The sequence below is a fragment of the Pundamilia nyererei genome, unplaced genomic scaffold (genome assembly GCF_000239375.1).
Source record: "Pundamilia nyererei isolate P.nyererei 1_Seehausen unplaced genomic scaffold, PunNye1.0 scaffold00205, whole genome shotgun sequence".
In the NCBI taxonomy this organism is placed as follows: domain Eukaryota; kingdom Metazoa; phylum Chordata; class Actinopteri; order Cichliformes; family Cichlidae; genus Pundamilia; species Pundamilia nyererei.
The window spans coordinates 291843-313026 of NW_005187606.1; the positions used below are offsets into that span (position 1 = coordinate 291843).

A 21184-nucleotide genomic window follows, 5' to 3' on the forward strand; every position below is an offset into this window, starting at 1 on the left:
TTAATTTAACACTCAACAGTGTTGTATTTAACACTCAGAGGTGTGGACCCATATAGACACTCTCCAGTGTTAATTTAACATTGGAGATTTTGCTGTGTATAAGAATCAGTCCATTCACAGGCTGAACAATTTTGTCATGTTACTTTTGCACTATTATGCTCTGGCACATGTTGTTATTACATGGCTTGATTAAGGTACACATTAGGCTGACATCTGGGGCCAGAGCTGAAACTGTTCTGGCACAGCACAGTGTGTCTTCAACTGGCCTTGTGCTGGCCCATGTGTTGGTTGCCTCTGGCAAAGCTGATCTGGGCCATCAAACAGCCGTCCTTTTTTGCGGTGCGTGGGCCATATGTAAGCACTTTGTGTGTCGCTATGTGGAAATGTGCTGTTTACTGGGGAGTGACTTCTGGCCACTGTACCATACAAGACTTAAGATTGTTGTCCAGTTAGATATTTTGAGATCAAGTCACTGGATGGTGAACTCTAGGAAAAGTCTGAGGGCTTCCAAATTTCTCCTATTCACAGATGATGGAGACCACTGTGCTCGTTGATTCATATCATTGATTCTCTGATCTCTGAAGTTCAGTCGTTCTCAGTTAAGATCTCAGATCAGAGTACTTCTTCAGATGTTATTTATGCAGAATTGACCAGCTCATTTCAACAAGAAGAACCCACTAAGTGCTGGACAAATTAGATTAGGATGGCACACACAGACCTAAAGACGATGAGAGTCAGCAGCACCATCTGACAAAGCTAATTGCGTATAAGCATCCAATTTATGTGCGTCTCTCTTTTTAAGCCAAAATCAGAAAGAAGTTCAATGGGCTACAAGAATTTGCGATGCACTGAGTTATTGCATGACCTCATTTAGTTGAAGATTCAAGGTCAAGTTTGATTTCCTCCAACAGTGTGCCAAGGACAAGTGCTTTGGCATTTTGCCATTTCAAATAAATTGGCTGAAATCGTGAAAATTTCCTTTCTTTTTACCCTGTTGCACCTGTTTGCTGCATTATTCGCTAAGAAAGTTACTACTACGAACCCTGGTCTAACTGCAGTGTATGATTGATTCGAACACCTTTCCTTGACAAATTTAGACTTGACTGCCTGATTACAGGTATTTTTAGAGCCCAAACTACTAGTTCACAAGTGAATTCTGCTTACTTTTCTAAGTCAACCTGGAAGTCCTCAGTATGATAGAAAATCCCTGCTTTTCTAATTTGATTCCATGTATCAGCTAACAAAAAAACTCAAGTCTTTAGATCTGTTTCCAGGTCTGCAGTAATGAGACAGCAGTAATGGATCTCCAGGGACTGCCAGCACTGTTTGGCTGGTCTGGACACTGATGGGCATACATCATTAGCCCATGTTTTCACACTGCAAACAGTCATTAGGCGTGACAAACACACACAGTATATAGGGGTAACAAAAAGCTGCACACATGCGCACAGACATGTAAATATGATAAACACAGTGCTCATTGATTCTGGGATGTTGAAATGTCATTGCTGAAGTTGCAGAGGAGCTCTGTGGAATAGAGATGTGCTGGAAATCACGAGTGTGCCAGATTTAGTGCTTTGTATGTGTGTCTGCGTGTATATATATGGCTGTTCTTCATCGTATTGAGCAAATCTATACAAAAAGCCAGAAAGAGAGAGACGTGTTCAAATGAAACAGAACAACATTAGACGACAAGAATATATATATATATATATATGTATAGATAGATAGATATGTTGCAACGGCATATGGAGGATTGAAAATGAAATAAATAAAACAACAAAAAAGAAATAACCAAATGATTGTGCTAGTGTGTTAATAAGTTGACTTATTATGATTAATTATGGCTAGTGCAATTACTATGATGGTAAACTGACAACTGAAGACCAAAAAGATACTGTATATGAAATCTGAGCTCTTAAAGACATTTTTTGGATATAAATGTGGTCTTTCAGCAGTCTTCAGGGTGGACTGAGTAAATTCTGTTTCTATAATTAATATCTGCAAAACGTATTGATGAGCTTTATAATTGGTTTAACTATTGCCTGCTGCTGTTTGGGATTGGTGCAGACAGCAGATTACAGACTATTTGAACATGCCGACGATATTTTACTGATTGTCAAACAAACTGAGACCTTCAGAAGACAGATCTTTATTATCTTTAAACTTTTAAATTAAGCATAATCACACTTTCTTTTTAGCTAGTAACTAGAAGCTTGACTGTTTTGAATGTCTCTGCCTATCATCCTTATACACAGGGGTGCACATAAGTGGTCCATAGGTGCGCATTCACTGTCAAAATAATAGACGCGCACCAGATAAGAAGTTGCAGCATATAAAAGGCAAAAACAGTGCCTTTTATATGTACGCGAACGCACGTTGCTACTTCTTATCTGGTGCGCGTCTTTTATTTTGACAGCGAATGCGCACCTGCAGACCACTTATGTGCACCCCTGCTTATATACCTCTCTTTCATTTCTAATTTCTCTTACTTTTATTTGTCTCTATGCTAACAGCCAGAGGAGCTCACCAATGTTCTGGAGATCTGCAACATCGTCTTTACAAGCATGTTCTCCTTGGAGATGATCCTCAAGCTCACAGCTTTTGGCTCTTTCAACTACCTGAGAAACCCTTACAACGTCTTTGATGGAATCATTGTCATCATAAGGTACTAAAACACTGATTGCAGTTGTTACGTACAGCTTTTAAAGGTTACCCTTATGTGTGGACAGCCATAGATATGTCAGAGCTAAATCGCACAAAGTTAAAGGTAATTTTAGAGTTTGAATGTCCTCAATAGCACAAGAAGACGGAAGTAGGCTTTGGAGAGTAAAAAAAACAGTTTCTAATATAGTAACTGATGTAATTTAGATATCGGCTTTTTTTTCATTTGCCAGACGATTCTGGAAAGAGAGCCTGCAGTTTAATTATTCATACTTTGTCAAATTGTCATGTGCTTTCTATCTTGTTCAAATGTACCACCTGTATGGATTTAGATGCCAAAGCGTCAGAAAGCAGCAAACAGATTTTGTCTTTTGTTTTGTGTGCCTGGAAGCTTCAGGTGAGTGGCAATGCCTTTGATCTGCTGGTGTTTTTTTCCCCCAATTCATCTGGTTAGGCGCCTTTGTGTGTGATCCCCATTATAACCCCGAGATCAAATACACATCAAAGCAACTAAAACTGAACAAGATCAAATGTGCAACCCATCACAGAAGATACATGGTGATTGAACATATCTGCATCTGTCTTCTTATCTCTTGCCCCGCTACCCATTTCCATCTCTTTTTCTATCTGAACGTCCTCAGCTATTTATACTGAGCTGCTATGCAAGGGTCCCTATTCAGTCTTTGTCAATTCAAAGCCAACGCTATTTTGATGTGCTGAGTGAGGCCTTTGAAAGCTACCAACCAGAGGAGACGTGTTTCTTTAAAGGCATATTTTTCACGACAGAACAGCTCTCTGTTCACGTTAAATATCCGTCAGAATGAGAAAGAAAATAGACAGCAAAACTTCAGCCATCACGTTTTGTGAACTCATGTACAAATAAAAGCATTTAGAGCTTCACTTGCAATCTCAAGAACCCTGGTAACCTGCTAGTGGACAAATGAATTACTTGAAGATTAAAAAGTGACCACAAATTTAACATGGATCAGTTACTACACTTACTTGAGTTGATGGGAAAAGAAATGAGAAATTAGAATCAGTACTGATTCCCTTAAAGGTTAGGGACTTGAAGGTGTATAATAATGAAAATGAACACTTTTGGCCTTGTGCTGCAGCAATAATTATCTGCAATATTGCTTGAAAATGATCTTGAGCAATATTTCTCCAGTCTTTCAGAAGGTCTTCCAAAGTCTTCCTTCGGCCATTGGATTCAAGATTTTCAATTCATTGCATGTACAGGGTTTGCAGTTTCTCTCTCAGTCTAGTATAGAAAGAGATCATTATGAAAAGATAAAAGGGAATATAAAATAAATCAAGCCTATGTGCATTAGTGCAGTAGTGCAGATACAATAGCAAAGATGTGTTGTGTTGAGTCCTTGTGTGCGACCAGCTAAGATAAACCTCTTGAATGTGTTACAGTCCAGTGCTAGTGTGTGTTGAAAATGGACAGTTTCTCATTGATTTTCAATGCAGTCCTTGTACTTGACTATTTTCAGAGGAATTTTGTTAAGGCACTTAACATTGACCTTTGAATCATGCTTTAGAATAAGGCACCTAATGCAAGTGATGAACCAGGGCTGTGTGTGCACACGATGGACTACAGAGCGAAGAAGCAGTTAGAAGTTGTTTTCTTAGGCATAAAATATGTTCACATTTAGTTCCCATGAGCCAAAATGTTTCCACCAGTTTTTTCTACTCTTTGCTGTGTGTGATGTCAGTGAGAGTGGATATTCATCATATGGTCATCTCAGGCAGGGCGGGTGTAGTTGCAGTTATAGCCACTGTTGAAACGTGTTTGCAAGAAATGAGCAAAATACAAAACAAAACAATTATTCTTCATCCTCATAGACTCGCAGTAAAACATAAGTCTTATTAAAAATATTAATATTAAATATTAAAACAAAAGATTTGTTTATTTATATAATTAATTGAGGAAAATATGCTCTGTATGAACTGAATGTATCATGAAATTTAAACTTTTTATTGTAGTTATGTAATACAACCAAAATGTAAATGTTAGTGTAGTTACGTGTAAAAGGGCATTTTTTCATTTATGCTTTATGTACATATGTAAGTGTTTTTTCTGTACATGCTATGTTAAAATGGACATTTAGCAGCATTTTGTGCTTCACCCCTCAGTGTGTGTGAGATTATCGGCCAGTCGGACGGTGGTTTGTCTGTTTTGAGGACCTTCAGGCTGCTGAGGGTGCTGAAACTGGTGAGGTTCATGCCAGCTCTCAGGAGACAGCTGGTGGTCCTGATGAAGACCATGGACAACGTGGCCACCTTCTGCATGTTACTAATGCTCTTCATCTTCATCTTTAGGTAAGGTGTACACACTGTGTGATCATAATAAAAGAAGAAGAATGTAAACGGCTCGTTTGATCCGTTTCTTTCAGCTGTGTTTTTAGTTGGTGTCAGGAACAGTACTGTGAGTCAGATCTCTGTTTCACCCTCTACTTTCATGGTGTGGCACGTATTGGCTTTAGATCTGCACAGCTGCTTACCAGCAACCATTGTAGCACAGACGGTCACAACATTCCACAGCAGCTATTAACCCTGGGTACAAAATAACAAGCAGACCCTTGATGATCTGGTTAGATTTTAACAAGCATACACTTAAGTGAGTAGAGCAACAAGGGCACATTTGTGATGCTCAAGCACTGCCACAGAACTGCTTTGAGAGTTAATAGGTCCTTTAGTGGGTGTTCAGTGTACACAGTATTTGTTGTCTTTATTTACATACTGTTTTCAGATTTGCATGCCACTCACATCCCTGTAATTTTGTTTTGTAATGTCTGAGGAAAATGACCCTGAGATCTCAGTGTGCTTTAAAAAAATCCTCTGTGTGTCTGTTCAGACTCATACACAGGGTTAATGTAAAAGGAAGTCATTGTTAAATTAGATGTTATTTTACATACAGTGTTAAAAAAAACTTCATTTTTCCATCGGTTAGATGGAAAAACTTTTCTCTGTAACGCCACATTTGATACCCATAATGGCAACGTGAATGCTTTTTTTCTTCAGAAATGTTACTAAATGAAACATTTGAGACTGTTGGTGAATGTTTAGTTTGGTTCTTTACATTTTAAATGGTCGCTGGAGCGGATTAAATCTCATGTAGCCGTTCCGCAGCGTCCAACAGCACTCAGGCAATTACAGCCATCTAATTTATTTCAGCTCGGAAAGTCACACAGTACAAAACAAATGATGACACTTAAAAATAAATAAATAAATAAAACTGAATTACACAGTTAGGAACTGTTGGGATACAGATACAGCTTAATCATCTGAAGCTTCTTCGTGTGTGATTCTATAAAAGACGATTGTATTTGTATCATGCTTCAATGGATTTAACAAAGATCTGCATTTAATTATTAGTCAGGTACATCAGGTGACCGAGTGTATGTTGTGTGGTATATTGTATTGCAGTATCCTTGGGATGCACATTTTTGGATGCAAATTCAGTCTTAAGACGGAGACCGGAGACACAGTACCAGACAGGAAGAACTTTGATTCCTTGCTGTGGGCCATTGTCACCGTTTTTCAGGTATTCAACATATCATAGCTTTGATTTATATGAGCACAACATGCCTCAAACTACAGTCACACTAGGGTCTTTAAACAGGGTCAGGTTAACAATTACATGCCATCACTTTGTGATAATTCATCAGTTAACTTTGATAATCACATTGAAACAGTCACATCAACGTTTTAAATTCAGAGTACAACCAGAACCTGATATGTTTAAAACAGAAACTCTGAAATGTTTCTACAAATAGTGACGTAGTTGCTGCCAGGAAGGAGTTTCTTGCTGTTGGCAAAGTTAGCAACCAGTTGAGTTGACTCCGTCAAAGAGATGCAGTGGTGACTGACTAAAATTGGTTGCAAACGGGGATCCAGTGCAGTCACCTTGCAACCCAAAGTGGTCACCCATAGCTTAACCCTTTCATCCATGAGTTATGACAACCTGGATATTTTTATTCACCTTTAGGCATGAAAAAACCACAGGCATGATTTTTGAACTTCATTTTTTAAACATGTACTTTTCAAAGAGTTTTTTACACGTCCACTTAGGTGGACAACGCTGGCTGCCCAGTGGGTGGCAGGGTATGGAGTGACACATCAGTGTCCAATGTAGTGGTTTATGTGCAAGTATACCATCAATACTGACACAAATACAAGAAAACAGCCTTCAGTGGAATAGCTGTCCACTGTAGTGACCACTATGCGTGAGAGGGTTAAGGGTGCTGCATCCTCAACCTCTGGCCAACCAGCTGGTCACTGTAACTACTTCCAGTTGGTCAGTAAAAGTGAAAAAATTCTGTTTAACCAACCAGCCAAATTGTTTTATTGGTCACACGGATGTTGCAGTTCTATTTTTACTCCAGCATGACTAGAGTCGTTTAGCGTTTAACAATCAGTAGGCCCTTTTTGTGTTACTAACCTCCTACGTCTGTCTATGCAAATCTCAAAGATTCTGACCCAGGAGGACTGGAACACAGTTTTGTACAATGGTATGGCAGCGACCTCACCGCTTGCTGCTCTGTACTTTGTGGCCCTCATGACATTTGGAAACTACGTCCTCTTCAACCTGCTGGTCGCCATCCTGGTTGAAGGCTTTCAGGCGGAGGTAAGGGGCATAGGTCAACCCGATGCTGACTGCTGCCACATTTCAAACTGCACAATGTAAGCTTGTTCATCTTTTAATTGTTACTCATCTAAAATTATTAATCCAATTCTGTGTTCATCAGTAGTGAAATATTTCTAATTATTATTGTTGTATTGGCCTCTAACAGCATCCAGAGAAACTCAATAAATGAACATGATTATGTCTGGCAATAATTTAACTAGTTTATAAGTCCAAATTATACCACGACTCAATGGAATAATCGTATAAATTGATGGAGGAGCACTTAGCTTACAGATATTTGAAAACATCCACCAAATAAGTGCCACATCTCTAATATCGTAAAAAGCACGGCCTCATAAGCTGTTTGGTCGCCTGTGATTTAGATACATTTCCAAACTTTGGCACTTCTCTATCTAACTTGACCCGATGCTTGCACTCCCTGCACAGTGATCTCTTGTGTGGTCCACTGATATCAGTCAGTCTGTGTCTCTCAAACTGAAGAATTTAACCTTTGGCAAAGACCTTCACAGCTAAAATAAACCGAGCTGTTGCCCTCTGTTAATTTCCATAATCACTGAATTGAGCAGATTTACATGTTTACAGCATGTCTACACGGTCAACACTTCGACTGTTTTTCAGCCATCCATCTTATGGCATTTGACAAAATGGATTAAATTCTATTTAAATCAGACTGTCTGCACAGTCCACGTAATACATGTAATGTATTGCTTTCATTTGAACACAGCTCAAAATGTATTTTTGTGCTTTAAGTCTGTTTTTTTCCGTTTTATGCATACAGCTGCAATGACTGCGTATTGAGCTGCCAAAACTCGGGTGACCTACAATCTAATGTGCCTCAAGTGCAGTATGGATATTATGCTGCATCATCTTTTATCATTCCTGTTACATAATAAACTCAGCAGAGGGGCTTTGCATGCTAGCTTCTTTACATAGATGTGTAAAACCTCATACATACAAGTTGACTGTATTATCAGTCAGGCAAGGATAGACAAACGTTACACACATAATGTTCAGAGTATTTGCTCTGTGCACTAAATATGGTGACTTCTATCAACATTAAAGCCATTACATCCATAAAAAACGTATTTCCTGCAATACTTCTTTTGAATGTCAAACTGTTATCACAGTACAAGCAGGAACTGAAATGATGTTCAGTGGGGGAATCAAATATTTGACACGCTGATAAAGAAATAAACAATCTGTATTTTTTTGGTAGGTTAATTTTAATGGAAAGACACCAAATTTCAATCAAAAATCCAGAAAATACACATTACATAAAAGTTTTACATTGATTTACACACCACTGAGTGAAATAAATCTTTGATCCAAAAGATGACTTAGCGCTTGATGGAGAAACCCTTGTTGGTAAGCAGAGGCGTATGATGTTTCTTATAGTTTTTCAAAAGATTTTTACACATCTCGGGAGAGTTTGTGTCCTTTTTGTTTTCTTGGGTGACTCTTGCAACTTGAAAATTCAGCTCCCAGATTTTCTGGGCTTCACAGATTTTCTGTAGGACTGATGTCTGGAGGCAATGCACCGACCTTAATGTTCTTCACCTTTGTTGCCTCGGTTGTATGTTTTGTGTTATCGTCATGTTGGAAGACCAATCAACGATCCATCTTCAGGATGGAAGAAAGCAGAGCAGAGAGAGGGAAGGAGGTTCTCATCCAAGACTTTATAGTACATGGCCCCATCGATTGGCCCCTCAATACGGTGAAGTTGTCCTGTATCTATACCGGCCCCAAGGCATAGTTTTCATCTCTGTGCTTGACTGTGGGGTAGGCCTTCTTTATGTCATTCTCAGCATTTTTCTTCCTCTGAAGATGGCGGGTCAAGTTTATGCCAAAGAGCTCAATCTTGCATCAAGCTCCAGGCTGAGGAAGGTTGATGGTCATTTTATATGTCTTCCATTTCTGACTAATCGTACCAGCAGCTGTCAGCTTCTCGCCAAGCTTCTTGCTGAAGGTCTTGTAGCTCACTCCAGCCTGGTGCAGCTCCACAATTTTGTCCCCGACGTCCTTTGACAGCTCTTTGGTCTTGCCCGTGGTGGAGGAGAGGCTAAAATGGAAGAAATTGACTCTGTGGACAGCTGTGCTTTATACACATAATAAGTTGAGATCGGGGGTGTCTATAATTCATTGATTAATGATTACTTGATTGTAATACGTGTGCCACATGGACACACAGCTAAAGAGGGAGCCAGAAGTATAAATAAAACTGAATTGAATTGAATGAGAATTCTGGCTTGGTTGTAGGGGATCAAATACGTATTTCACTCAATGACAAATGTCTAGACATTTGGTTGATATTCTGTCTCTTTTCATTAAAACCAAACTACAGTGAAAATTCAGACTTCATTTGTTTGTAGGTGAGCAAACTTGAGGTTTGAGAACATGAGGATCTAAATATAGTAAAATAAATGAAAATCCAACAATAATCAAGTTTAAAATCTGTTTTGTGCTGTAGAAAAAAAGAGTGATGATATATATTATAGTATTGGTCCTACGTAATAATAATTAAATACAGCAGAATTTCTGAAGCCATCCCTCTCAGTGGAAAACACTGCAAAAGTGATGCTGTCAATCTGCCCTCAGCTGTCAAACGATGTCAGATGATATCACTGGAAAATTGTAGTGTGGTTGAGTAACCCAGTTGAGTTTTCATACACAGATCAAAGCATTACCATATTCATGGCGTGTAGCTATGATGTGTGAGTTGGGAGGGAAACATTGACACAAATCACGCGGCTCTTGATTGATCTTTCTGAAATGCCAAAACAAAACCCTGCCATCAGTCATTCAGTCTGTCTCTCTTCCTGCCTTTTATTCTCTCCTTTCTCTCGCTGTCGGCCTTTTCTCCTCCAGCTCGCTCCCCTTCCTCCACTCATCTGTTCTGGGTCTACAACTGCGACACACTAGGGATTATTGAGCCAATTTACTCCCTCAGTGAAGACTGTAGGGGAAATCCCATTGGTCTTAACCAAGTCTGAGAGGGCTCCTGGAGTAGTGTGTCAGTACTTTGAGGGTTTTACAGACTTACAGAGGGGCGTCGATCTAAGATTGTCTGATAGTATGTTTAAATACGTCTGATAGCTGTTGTGAGGGAGCACCGTTTTGCCCCGGAGATTAAAGGCTGGCGTATGACAAAATCTGAAAAAAAAAAAGTCTGTGACAAAAATCTTTTAGACCACGAGTCCTGTCTGATAGATTTTTTTATCTACAGGGTGATGCAAATCGTTCATATTCAGACGATGATCACTCCTCCTCCAACTTTGACGAGAGTGAAAAACGTGACTCCATCAAGTTGTCTGGTAAGAGTAACATCCAAACTTTCTGATTACACTCAGCTGCCATGTTATTAGTACCGCTCAGCTAAAAAAGGCCTGAAGTAAGATCGACATGCATGAGGTCAGAATGTTTGGTTTTGTTAAAAATGTTTATTTTTAAGGATTTAACGCTAATACCTCAATTCACATACTGCATCATTTATCTCAAAATGGAACAACGTGCTCGAGAATCTGCCTGCTCATCGAATTTTAGCTCTTTGTTTTTCACTGAGGCTTATCCAAAGGGAGGTTAAATGTGCTCAACTCAAACTAAGACGGAAGCATTTGCCAAAAGCTTAAAAACTTGTAAAATTGCAGAAAATAGCCTGTAGTCAACAAAGATGAATGGGATCTGTCTATATCCAGCCTCACAGTAAAATTGTTGAAGCAGTACAGACTTCCTCAACAGATCCAACAAACAATGCAGTTCAGAGAGGATTAAATATGAGTTCAGAGGCTGGAGGATCGCTTCTATACCATCTGAGTGGGCTAAGTTTGCACAAAAGATCTGGTCTCTGCACTGCGGTGCAGACAAAAAGGGAAGCTTGTAGACTCCGTCTTCATAGATGGGAAAAAATGGAAGATTAAAAATGCAAAATTAAAAAAGTATACCTCTATCCTGTCTGAATAGATGCAATCCATCACAGAGGTATACTTTGTTTGGCTTCAGCCTGTTCATATGGGTACATCAAGTTTTCTAATGCATCTGTTTCCTGTTTGTCTGTCCCTGTCTGTCCATCCATCCAACCAGTTCATATGAATCCATATAACTCTTGAAAACTCTTAAGTTTATTAATACTCGAGAATGAAATGAGTATATTTTAAAAGACAATAGGTAATTATGAAAACTAAAATATCTAATAGGAGAAAGTATAGGTATTTTATGTTCAAAGGTCACTGCAACTCTTAGTGTGAAGTCCCAAGACACAAGTACAACTGACGTGGGCCCTTATTAAATGGTAAAGGCCCAAACAGACCTATCAGAGAGCAGAAACGTCAGGAGTGGCCAAATCAACAATCTGGTGTATTCTTAAAAAAAAGGAATGCAGCAACACAAAAAGACCTCTGAGACCAAAGAGAACAGCTAAAAGTGTACGATTGCAGAATTTTTATCTTTGGTTAAAAGCACCTTAAAAACATCAAGACAAGGCAAAGACACTCATTAAAAGTTCAGTGTACCACTGTCGTAGGCTCCAATGATTCATAAATGTCACTAAAGAGGGTTTATAAAAAGACATGAGATAGTTTTCCATCACAGGGAAACAAAAGCTCCAGAGCAGTGCTAACAACGTAACCACGTCATCAACCACTAAAGACTATTTTTGTCATGGTCCTGGGTCCTTTTGGCCCAGCCGTTTAAGTTTCCTTTGTTTGTTGTCATTTTTTGCATTATGTTAAGGATTATCTTGGTTTCCTACATTATTCTGTCCACCCCCTGGGTGTCTGCGTTTACATGGTTGTATGAGTTCTTGTGCCATCTTGTTTTCCCCAGCCTGTCATGTCTGCCTCTCTCCCTCGTGCTCCTCATGTTCTCTCTCCCTCTCCAGTGTACGTCTCTTTGTACTTCCTGTTTTACTTTGATAGTCTCCGTCTGTGTCCGTAAAGTTGTGTTGCTCTTCCTCAGTCTCATTATTATCATTATTCGTGTCAGCTGTGTTCCCTGTGTGCTCCTACGGTCCTCGCAGTTCCGTGTCGCATCGTCCCTCGTGGTTGTGTGGAATTCTCTGTGTGTTTCTCGAGTGTTTAGCTAACTAGTTTTTCCCAGTTTAGTTTTGTATTGTTTGTTTCCCCTTCTGTAAATAAAGACGTTTTTGAGTTACATCCCATTTCCATGAGTCTGCTTCTGGGTCCTCTCCTGCCTGCACACAGCCATTTTCATGACAATTTTGCTTTGGGATCACAGCAGATAGGAGACCTGGCTAAATGTGCAGGTGCCAGTAGATAGCTAATCAGTAGAATTTACCACACTTGTGTTCAGACTTGGCCTTCATTTTTAACCCAGCTGTGCACCTGCAAATTGAATATGAATATGCCTCCAAAACCACCCCTATATCACCCATAACCAACTTAAGAGTGTTGACAGTATAAGGTTTCTAACTTATTTAGGACAGGGTTGGAGCACAAATTAGAGCCTATTTGTAACATCTGCTATTATCCCTATTGCCAGTCTTGGCAGCCGGGGGTCAGTCCACCAGGGCCTCCGCTCCTGGCCGCCACCCGACACACAATGCACCCGACCCCTATGGCGCCTCCTGCGGGTGGTGGGCCTGCGGGAGGATGGGCCCATCTCGGGGTCTTGTTCGCGAGTGATGGGAGAAGGGAGCCGGAGATCGACAGACGGATTGGGGCTGCAGCTGCAGTAATGCGGACGTTGCACCGGTCCGTCGTGGTGAAGAGGGAGCTGAGTGTAAAAGCGAAGCTCTCAATTTACCGGTCGATCTACGTCCCTACCCTCACCTATGGCCACGAGCTGTGGGTAGTGACCGAAAGAACGAGATCGCGGATACAAGCGGCAGAAATGAGCTTCCTCCGAAGGGTGGCTGGCCTCTCCCTTAGAGATAGGGTGAGAAGTTCGGCCATCCGGGAGGGGCTCAGAGTAGAGCAGCTGCTGCTCCACATCGAAAGGAGCCAACTGAGGTGGTTCGGGCATCTGACAAGGATGCCCCCTGGGCGCCTCCTGGGTGAGGTGTTCCAGGCATGTCCCACCGGGAGGAGGCCCCGGGGCAGACCCAGGACACGCTGGAGAGATTATATCTCTCGGCTGGCCTGGGAACGCCTTGGTATTCCCCCGGATAAGCTGGAGGAGGTGGCTGGGGAGAGGGAGGTCTGGGCCTCTTTGCTTAGGCTGCTGCCCCCGCGACCCGACCCCGGACAAAGCGGATGACGATGGATGGATGGATGGATGCTATTATCCCCAGCAGTTTATAAAGAGATCAAATTAATATTGAGCAGAACTAAGTTCAGCATGTTGGTTACAGCCGTCACAGTAATACCAGTGTCTCATGTTGCCGTTTCTTTATTATTTTGTTTTTGTTATGTGTCTCCATCCCTGGAGGTTTTCAAATGGAAATTTAGTAAATGTAAGGCACCCAGAGACAGCTTGAAAAGAAATGTGTCGGCTATGAGAAAAGAATTGCAGTCTTATGACTGAATCCCAGAAATCAACTGAAATTGGACTAAGTATATGAGAATAGCTTCTCATGTCTTAGCAGTCAGGCATTAAACTATGACTGAGGGAAGTTTGGATTGCTATCACAACACTTTTAACCCATCTGTTATTTTCCATTCTAGACCCGAGAATCTGCACCCTGACACCAAACGGCCACCTGGAGCTGGGTGCCCTTTCAGCACCCAGGGGATCCTACTCCTCGGAGAGGCGGAGCTTCACCATGGATTCTAGAAAGAGCAGCGTTATGAGCCTGGGCAAGAGCAGCCTGGAGAGACGCTCCCTCTCCCTGGTACTTTATCACACTGTCATACCACAGACGGTCGTGCACACACGTAAACACAACTTCTCAGCCTATTCTCAACAAATCATGTGTACTTTATGGTTTACGTTGCCTCCGAGCACTTTTCAACCATTCCTGTTATGACTCTATGAGTTGTTTGCGGCTTTATACAATGATAAATATGTTTTCCTCTTTAGCAGAACGCCTTGGTTTCAAGTTTATATTCAGCGTCGACGATGTCTGTTTACAGATTTTAAACTGGCCCAAAATATGCAATCCATCACAGTGAATGTGTAGTTCAATTCATTTGAAATGTATTTCATTATGTCGGGTTACGGACACAGATGCTTGTAATGAATGTTAAAATACTGACTATGATATAATATAATATAATATAATATAATATAATATAATATGATATAATAATACTGAGATGTCTCGGTTCACCCTGTATAATGACTTTATTCTATGTATGTATATGTCTGGATGAACCTTATTTCCTCCTTAACAGGTGGACCAAGGTGAATGAAACTTTGAATGACCATCATCATTCATTCAGCGATTAATAGCATTTGCATGTTTTTAAAAAGATTATTATAAATTCCGCTTCCCTTCATTTTCATAGATCTAATGTTCAGTATTTCATTACCATGTGCTATTGATGTTAGGCTCTCTGTTTTCATCTCTTTCACGTGTCATGTTTAGCATGAGTCACCCATCTGTAAGTATGATGCACATGTTAACACTCCACTCGCCACTAGTACGCTGTAACCCACCCCTTTAAGGAGATCATCCCTTGACCGTGGATGCTATTTTTAGATTGATCTTGAAGTCCTTTTCTGAGCACTTCAAGGATCAAGGATGAATGATCTTAATTAACCCTGAGGGGCAATTTGTTGTACGGTCAGCAGAAACCACAAAAGCATCAAGCCAACAATAAAAACATAATAATTATACCACTAAGAACACACTAAATAAGACTTCCAGAATAAAATATCACCATTAAAAACAATTATTTATTTAAAAGAATAATGGCAGCTGACCCAAATGAGACCCGACCTGCAGGCTAGCAAGCAGCTTGAACTACTTGGATGAGGGTTGGCTGGGAGTGACTGGGCCTAACCTTACACAAGAGAGGGAGGTCATTCAGGGTCACATCTTCCAGTCCGTTCTTGGTTTTGAGGTTTAGTGACTTGCACCGCCTGACCAACCAGAATCTAAAAAATGAGAATAAAAAAAACTCAGAGGTTCTGCCGACATAACAACCACGAAGCTCGCAATAAAAGTACATGTGTTGGTCAGCTTTTCTTTAGACAGCATCCACCTGAAGCTCAAAAGTGGAAAGGTGTTTACTCTGCTGTACAAACGCCATCTCTTTAGTTTCTGATGCATTCGTGTCCAAGAAGGACAGCTTACCCACTCTGTGAAATCCCCCACCGCAGGGTCATCACTACTCGGAAGAGACACAGTGCCTGTTTTGTCTGCAAACTTAACAAATATGGACCACCGTGTATTGGATTTGACCTCTTTTGGTAAAGAGCAAGAAAATAAAAAGAGGCAAAAGAACTCTAGTGTGTCAAAATACCAACTCTTGAACTTTAATTTCATTTTTGGAAGTTGAAAGGATCTAAATCTGGCCACGAGGGCACATGATGAACGATGTCAGTGTGCTGTTAGCAGGGGCCGCACGCCATAGCTGGGCTCATTTTTTTGGCCAAATGTTGATCCTCAAATGACTGAGCACAACAGGAGAATTCAGTACTGAGTGCTTGAATGTTGAAAAGGTATTAGGAGCAAAAACCTTTCTAACAGGTCACAGTTAGGGCTGGATCAGGTGAACCTTAGTTATGCTGCTTCCCATGATTACACTGAGCACTTCCTGTCTTTTGCAGCACTAGTTTTGTCCTGTTTATTTTTCCACGGTGTCTCTGTGTTCTCTTTTTGTTTTTTCTCATCCCTTTCCCCCTCACCACCCGAGCAGCCTCAGGAGAGACAATATAAAGTGCCTCGAGAAAACCGCTGCTGTGAATTGGCTCTATATCGATAAAATTGAACTGAATTGAAATGAATTGAATTCACTGTGCACAACCCCTTGAAAGTCAATAAACCAGTGTGCATGCTTCTTGCACTCTTGACCTGATGTATCTGAAGCACCAATAGTAATAGCATCCATGCTGCAAGCAGACTTTATGACCACACCTCATGCAGTAGGCACATTCTTGCAAATCTTATTATATGGCATCTTAGAATTTCATAGCACTCTTTTGCTATTTATTTATGGGTGACATTTATGTGTGAAAAAAGCTTGCAATTAAGGCTAATAAATGACAATTTATTTGCACCATCCTGTAAACATTCAGTAATATATATATAGTATACAAAAATCCACAGCAGGAATTCCCCTATTGTTGTGTCCACTGAACCAGAACTGAAGAAAAACTGAAACAGTTCTACAAGGGCTGGCTCGGCATACAGTTGCCATGGTAACTTCTATTAATTGACTGTTCCCTTCTTCTGTTCATCCGCAGAGAAACTGTGGGAGAAAGAAGGGAAAAAAGGCGACAGGGAGAAGTAGAGGGGAGGAAAAAAAGACGGAGCAGAGAGAGAGAGATGGTGATGGAGACAAACAGGAAGGATGATTCAGTAATAAAAAAAAAAGAGGGCAGTGAAAACATGTGAGATGAAAGTCTGTGGTTTAGCAACCGCAAAGGTTACGATGTTAAACACGGTGGGTGTGCGAGATCCACTTCACTGTGAAGTCTCCTCCTCTTCTCTCACAGCACTCCAGGTTTATTGATATCAGTAGGCACCGGTTACATCACTCAACTAATAAGCGTTTGAGAGAGCTGTGTATAAATTTTGTGTTTTTGGTTGAAGTTTTGTCAGGAACCACTTTTTATCTATTTTTTTCCCCCCACGAAATGACACTCAGACTATGAGATGATGTGTTTGTCGGCTGTGATGGAAATTCATCACTCTAACGTTGTCTATTGCTAAAAAAGAATGAGCCTCAACACAAACGTTCCTGTAGAGTGTTTGCATGTTGTTTAACTGTGCAGTAGATGTGTGTAATCTAATGTGTGTGATATAAATGTATCGTTCATGTGGTTATTTGTTTGCTTTGATGACAACTATCTATAGCCAGTGACCTTTAGATCAGATTTACAGAAAGTTGTAACTGCTACAATATGCTTGCAAGTGAAGGCAGCAGCTGGTGTCTGTCACTCGCCGTTCTTCTTGGGCGATCTGCAGTGCAGCTCTGTGTGGACTCAAGTGTTACTTAACATTTAGCTTTCATGCTTCGCTACAGTTTATTTAGAGGACGATGCATAGATTCTCTGGCTCGGGTTTTGATTGGCAACATGTACATTTCCAAGGGTAAAACATATAATTAGAACCATCAGGCTCAGAGGATTAGACATGCGGAAACAAAAAGAACTGTTGGTGTTCCTTTAAGTGGAACTGGCACTCTGGGGTTTGTATATTAAAGTAGATGACAACCTGCAGTGCACTGCAATCTTATTTTTAAAAAGCTCAATTTATACTTCGTTTGTTCAGCTGTTTTATATTTGTTGTTTAATTTGTGGATAATTGACATACACTAACAGCCGCGCTCTTGTTTCCGTTCCATTTTCCTTTTAACCAATGTTTTAGTGACATTAGTCTCTGGCTGGAATACTGTAAGTGCCGAAAAAGTCATTGCAGAAAAAAAGTCGATCGCTCTAGAGGTGATACAATCATCCATTGAATTAAAAATATTAAATTCTAGGAGTGAACAATTTTTTTAGGACTTAGTTTTTATTTGTCATTGCTAATTTTGGGGTGTTTGGGTCTTTGACACCTCACTGAGAGACATTCAGTGGATCAGAAACTTCTCTGAAATGCTGCGTTTCTCTTTTAGCGCCACGGTCGCAGTTCCAACTACCACAACTGGGGGCGTCCGTTCCCTCCGCAGTCTGGATGGAGTCGCAGGTACACAGTTAAATTCAGTTGCAACCACTGATTCCAGCTGTTGCCTTAACGAACTTCCAGAACCATTAAGCTGTAATTACCTCCTTGGAAACATCAGACCTTTGATGTTATTTTATTTTCCTATTAGCTTCGAGTCTAAATGCTTAGCACATAAAACTTTATAAAACAGTATTGATCGCCTTCTGTTGATACAGTTCTACTGACATTTTACAAGCCGTTCATGAATATGTATGACCTTTTAATTGTACCTTTAATCACTTGTGCTCTGCAGGTCTAGCTCAAACAGCCTAGGTCGAAGGAGCTATGGGTTCAGCGGATTACCTCCAGTGGGAGGCAGCCTCCGCTTGCACAGCACCCGCTCGCCCCACTCCTACACCTTTGCGCCAGAGCAGGAGTCCCTTCTTTCCCACCCAGCCCACTCCCATCATCCTCTGCCCCCTCATCATCCACCTCCGCCCCCATTTTTCCTCTCCAGGCATTTTGCTGCAAGGAGAGATCGGCGGGCTCTTTCCCTCGAACTCCCTGAATTGTTTCGGGCAGGTGGACAGCCGCCAGGCCTTCCTCCCATCCACCCAGACGCTGGCAAAAGGAGTGGGTCTGGAGCGGGGGGCTCCATTACAGGAGGGTCTGTGGCCGGCAGCGGTTTAGGAGTGGATCACCGGGACTGTAATGGCAAGGCACCAGGTCCCCACACTCAGCTTATGGTTGAGGTTTTCCCTCAAGTCAATGCACGCAAGGACAGAACAGACCTTGATGAAGAAACAGACTATGTAAGTGGTTTACTACCAGCTCTCTGAAGCGCAGTGGTTCATTTACTGTGATCGATTTTCAATGATAAGCAGCAGGTCCTTGTTATAGCTGTATTGATAAACAGGAATAACCATAGAAACTCCCTTAATTCTTCCTTATCTCATTATTACTCAGAAATCCAGGCATTAGGGAAGACGCATGGTTGTTGGTGAAGGAAAGATCTAAATAGCAAACTGTAGACTGTAATGATATGAGGTGACTATAGTAACTTTTTTCCAACTTCTGCTCCAGTATTTATAATATTGTCATGTTAGTGGATGGGTCAAGTTCAGAAACCCTAGCAACAGCAGCTCATGGTGCTGAACCCATCATTAGCAGTTTAACCATCTAACTTCAACGTTTGCTGCTTAGTTCACACAAACTTTAAGATAATATGGTGCCACTTTAGTTTGGTAATGCTATAGGTGGTGCAGAAGGTGTCAGGTAGAGATGAGAAACGAAGGAGTCGAGAATGTGTTTGTTGTTGTTGTTTCTGCAGTGAAATAAGAGAGGGCCTTCGGGGCTTTGCTCAGTCATGCTGCTTGTGGTCGATAAATAGAGATTCTTTATATAAATAGAGGTTTTCCCAAAATGCCCTGATTATACTGAAAACCAAAACAAGACATAAATCATCATTATTTTAGGATTTGGTGCAGGAATTTGTGGCAGCAGTGACTTTGCACTTACTGTTACTTTGTCTACAAACACACTGAAGCCATCTTAGAGAATAGTAATTCATGTATTCTACTTTGGTTGATATTAATAATATTAATAATAATAATAATAATAATAATAATAATAATAATAATAATGATGATGGATTGCATTTATATAGCACTATTCCTGATAGAATAAGGCATATATTCTGACCAGAAAAGTATCAATATTCTAATAATTCAGAGAAATGAATGCTAATTCCTCTTCTGTATTTTCCCTCCTCTCCAATGAAGAGTTTGTGCTTCCGTATCCAGAAGATGATGGAGGTGTATAAGCCAGACTGGTGTGAAACCAGAGAGGAGTGGTCAGTCTACATGTTCTCCCCTCAGAATAAGTGAGTGCAACACAGATTTAGGTGCAAATTCAAATCTAATGACAGGGTTGCTTGCATGTGCTGCCAAACCAGAGTCGGTCACGCAGATCGAACGCTGTCCTGATGACGTGTTTTTTTCAGCTTTTTATATTTAAACTGAGAAAAGAAATCTTCCCGAATGAACTTCTTTAAATGACTGTAGAATTCAAAACATTCTGTACGTGGGCTTTGAAATGTACAACAAATGCAACCTTTTAGCAAGAGACATACAAAGAGACAAGCATGTCTCTTAATGTGCTAATACTTGTAATTGTTTGCTCTGGCAAAGTGGTTTTACCAAGGCTCTATGGAGACAAAGAGGGTGTGGGGAAAAAGGCTCATCAAGCAAGACCAATGGCCCTGAAAAATAAACGTCTGCGAATGTTTTCAGCTCTAGCTGGATAATGTAGAAGAACAACAAGATGCATAGCCAGAGTGTTGTTTCCACAGAGAAAACTCCTGGTTTCGCAAATAGCTTGTTAAAGTGATGTCGCTGTGTTATTCTCCTCCTAAAGCATTTTTTTTCTGAAGACAGAGCGGTAGTCTGGGCTGTGTTTTCCGTCAGAATTCAATTCATTGCCGGTAGAAACTTCCCTGAAAGCAACATGAAAGAAAAATCACTCAGTCTTTCGTTCGCTCACTCACTCGATTCCCTGCGTGCTGATAGCCACTTAAGGGAAGCCGGGCCCCAGGGCTGTGTTTTGGCATCCTGGCAGGTGCCATCTGTCAAGCAAAGGCTGTGTGTATGTGTGTGAGGATGGCGTCAGACCGTATCGCCGGTAAAGTCTTGTTGCTTGGTTGTACATGTGTTTGGATGACTTTGCATATGTCCGTGTGGGAGCGTGTAAGCGTGTGTATGTGTGTGAGTGCACATGTTTTGTCAAGATCATTTGTGTTCACTCTAACAAGCAATAGAGGCAAACATACTGAAGGAGAAAGAAACCAACATTAAAAGTTGTGTCTCGGGTAGGGTAAGTGCTTACGCCAACACAGCCGCTGGTGATGATCAATATCGGGGGGACAGAGTTGCCAGATTTGAATCAATAGATAAAGAGACAGAGTTGCCAGGTCTTGAGGAAAAGCATTCAGATTAGCACATCGATCTCCTCGCCAAGAGAGCGAGTGCAGCAGTCGGTGTATTCAGTTCCCATCAGAGCCTGCAGATGACGTGAGATTGGGTGTGTGAGGGCTTCACTCTGGACCCGCATGTTTTCTTTACTGGTTCTATAGCTGACAGTTTGACCACCCGGCACCCTTCCTG

The 21184-nt window shown here is 41.0% G+C and overlaps 1 protein-coding gene across 1 annotated transcript in view; it reads left to right on the forward strand.

Annotated features, from left to right (window-relative positions):
- The window catches only part of LOC102197344 (voltage-dependent T-type calcium channel subunit alpha-1I-like), a 154277-nt gene that overhangs the window by 71402 nt on the left and 61691 nt on the right, over positions 1 to 21184 (forward strand). Inside the window, exons 9-17 of the mRNA XM_013914563.1 lie at positions 2517 to 2668; positions 4804 to 4989; positions 6097 to 6214; positions 7142 to 7297; positions 10542 to 10629; positions 13936 to 14102; positions 17995 to 18065; positions 18337 to 18835; positions 19805 to 19905. Of these exons, the coding sequence (XP_013770017.1) occupies positions 2517 to 2668; positions 4804 to 4989; positions 6097 to 6214; positions 7142 to 7297; positions 10542 to 10629; positions 13936 to 14102; positions 17995 to 18065; positions 18337 to 18835; positions 19805 to 19905 (1538 nt within the window). The remainder of the gene's footprint in view (positions 1 to 2516; positions 2669 to 4803; positions 4990 to 6096; positions 6215 to 7141; positions 7298 to 10541; positions 10630 to 13935; positions 14103 to 17994; positions 18066 to 18336; positions 18836 to 19804; positions 19906 to 21184) is intronic.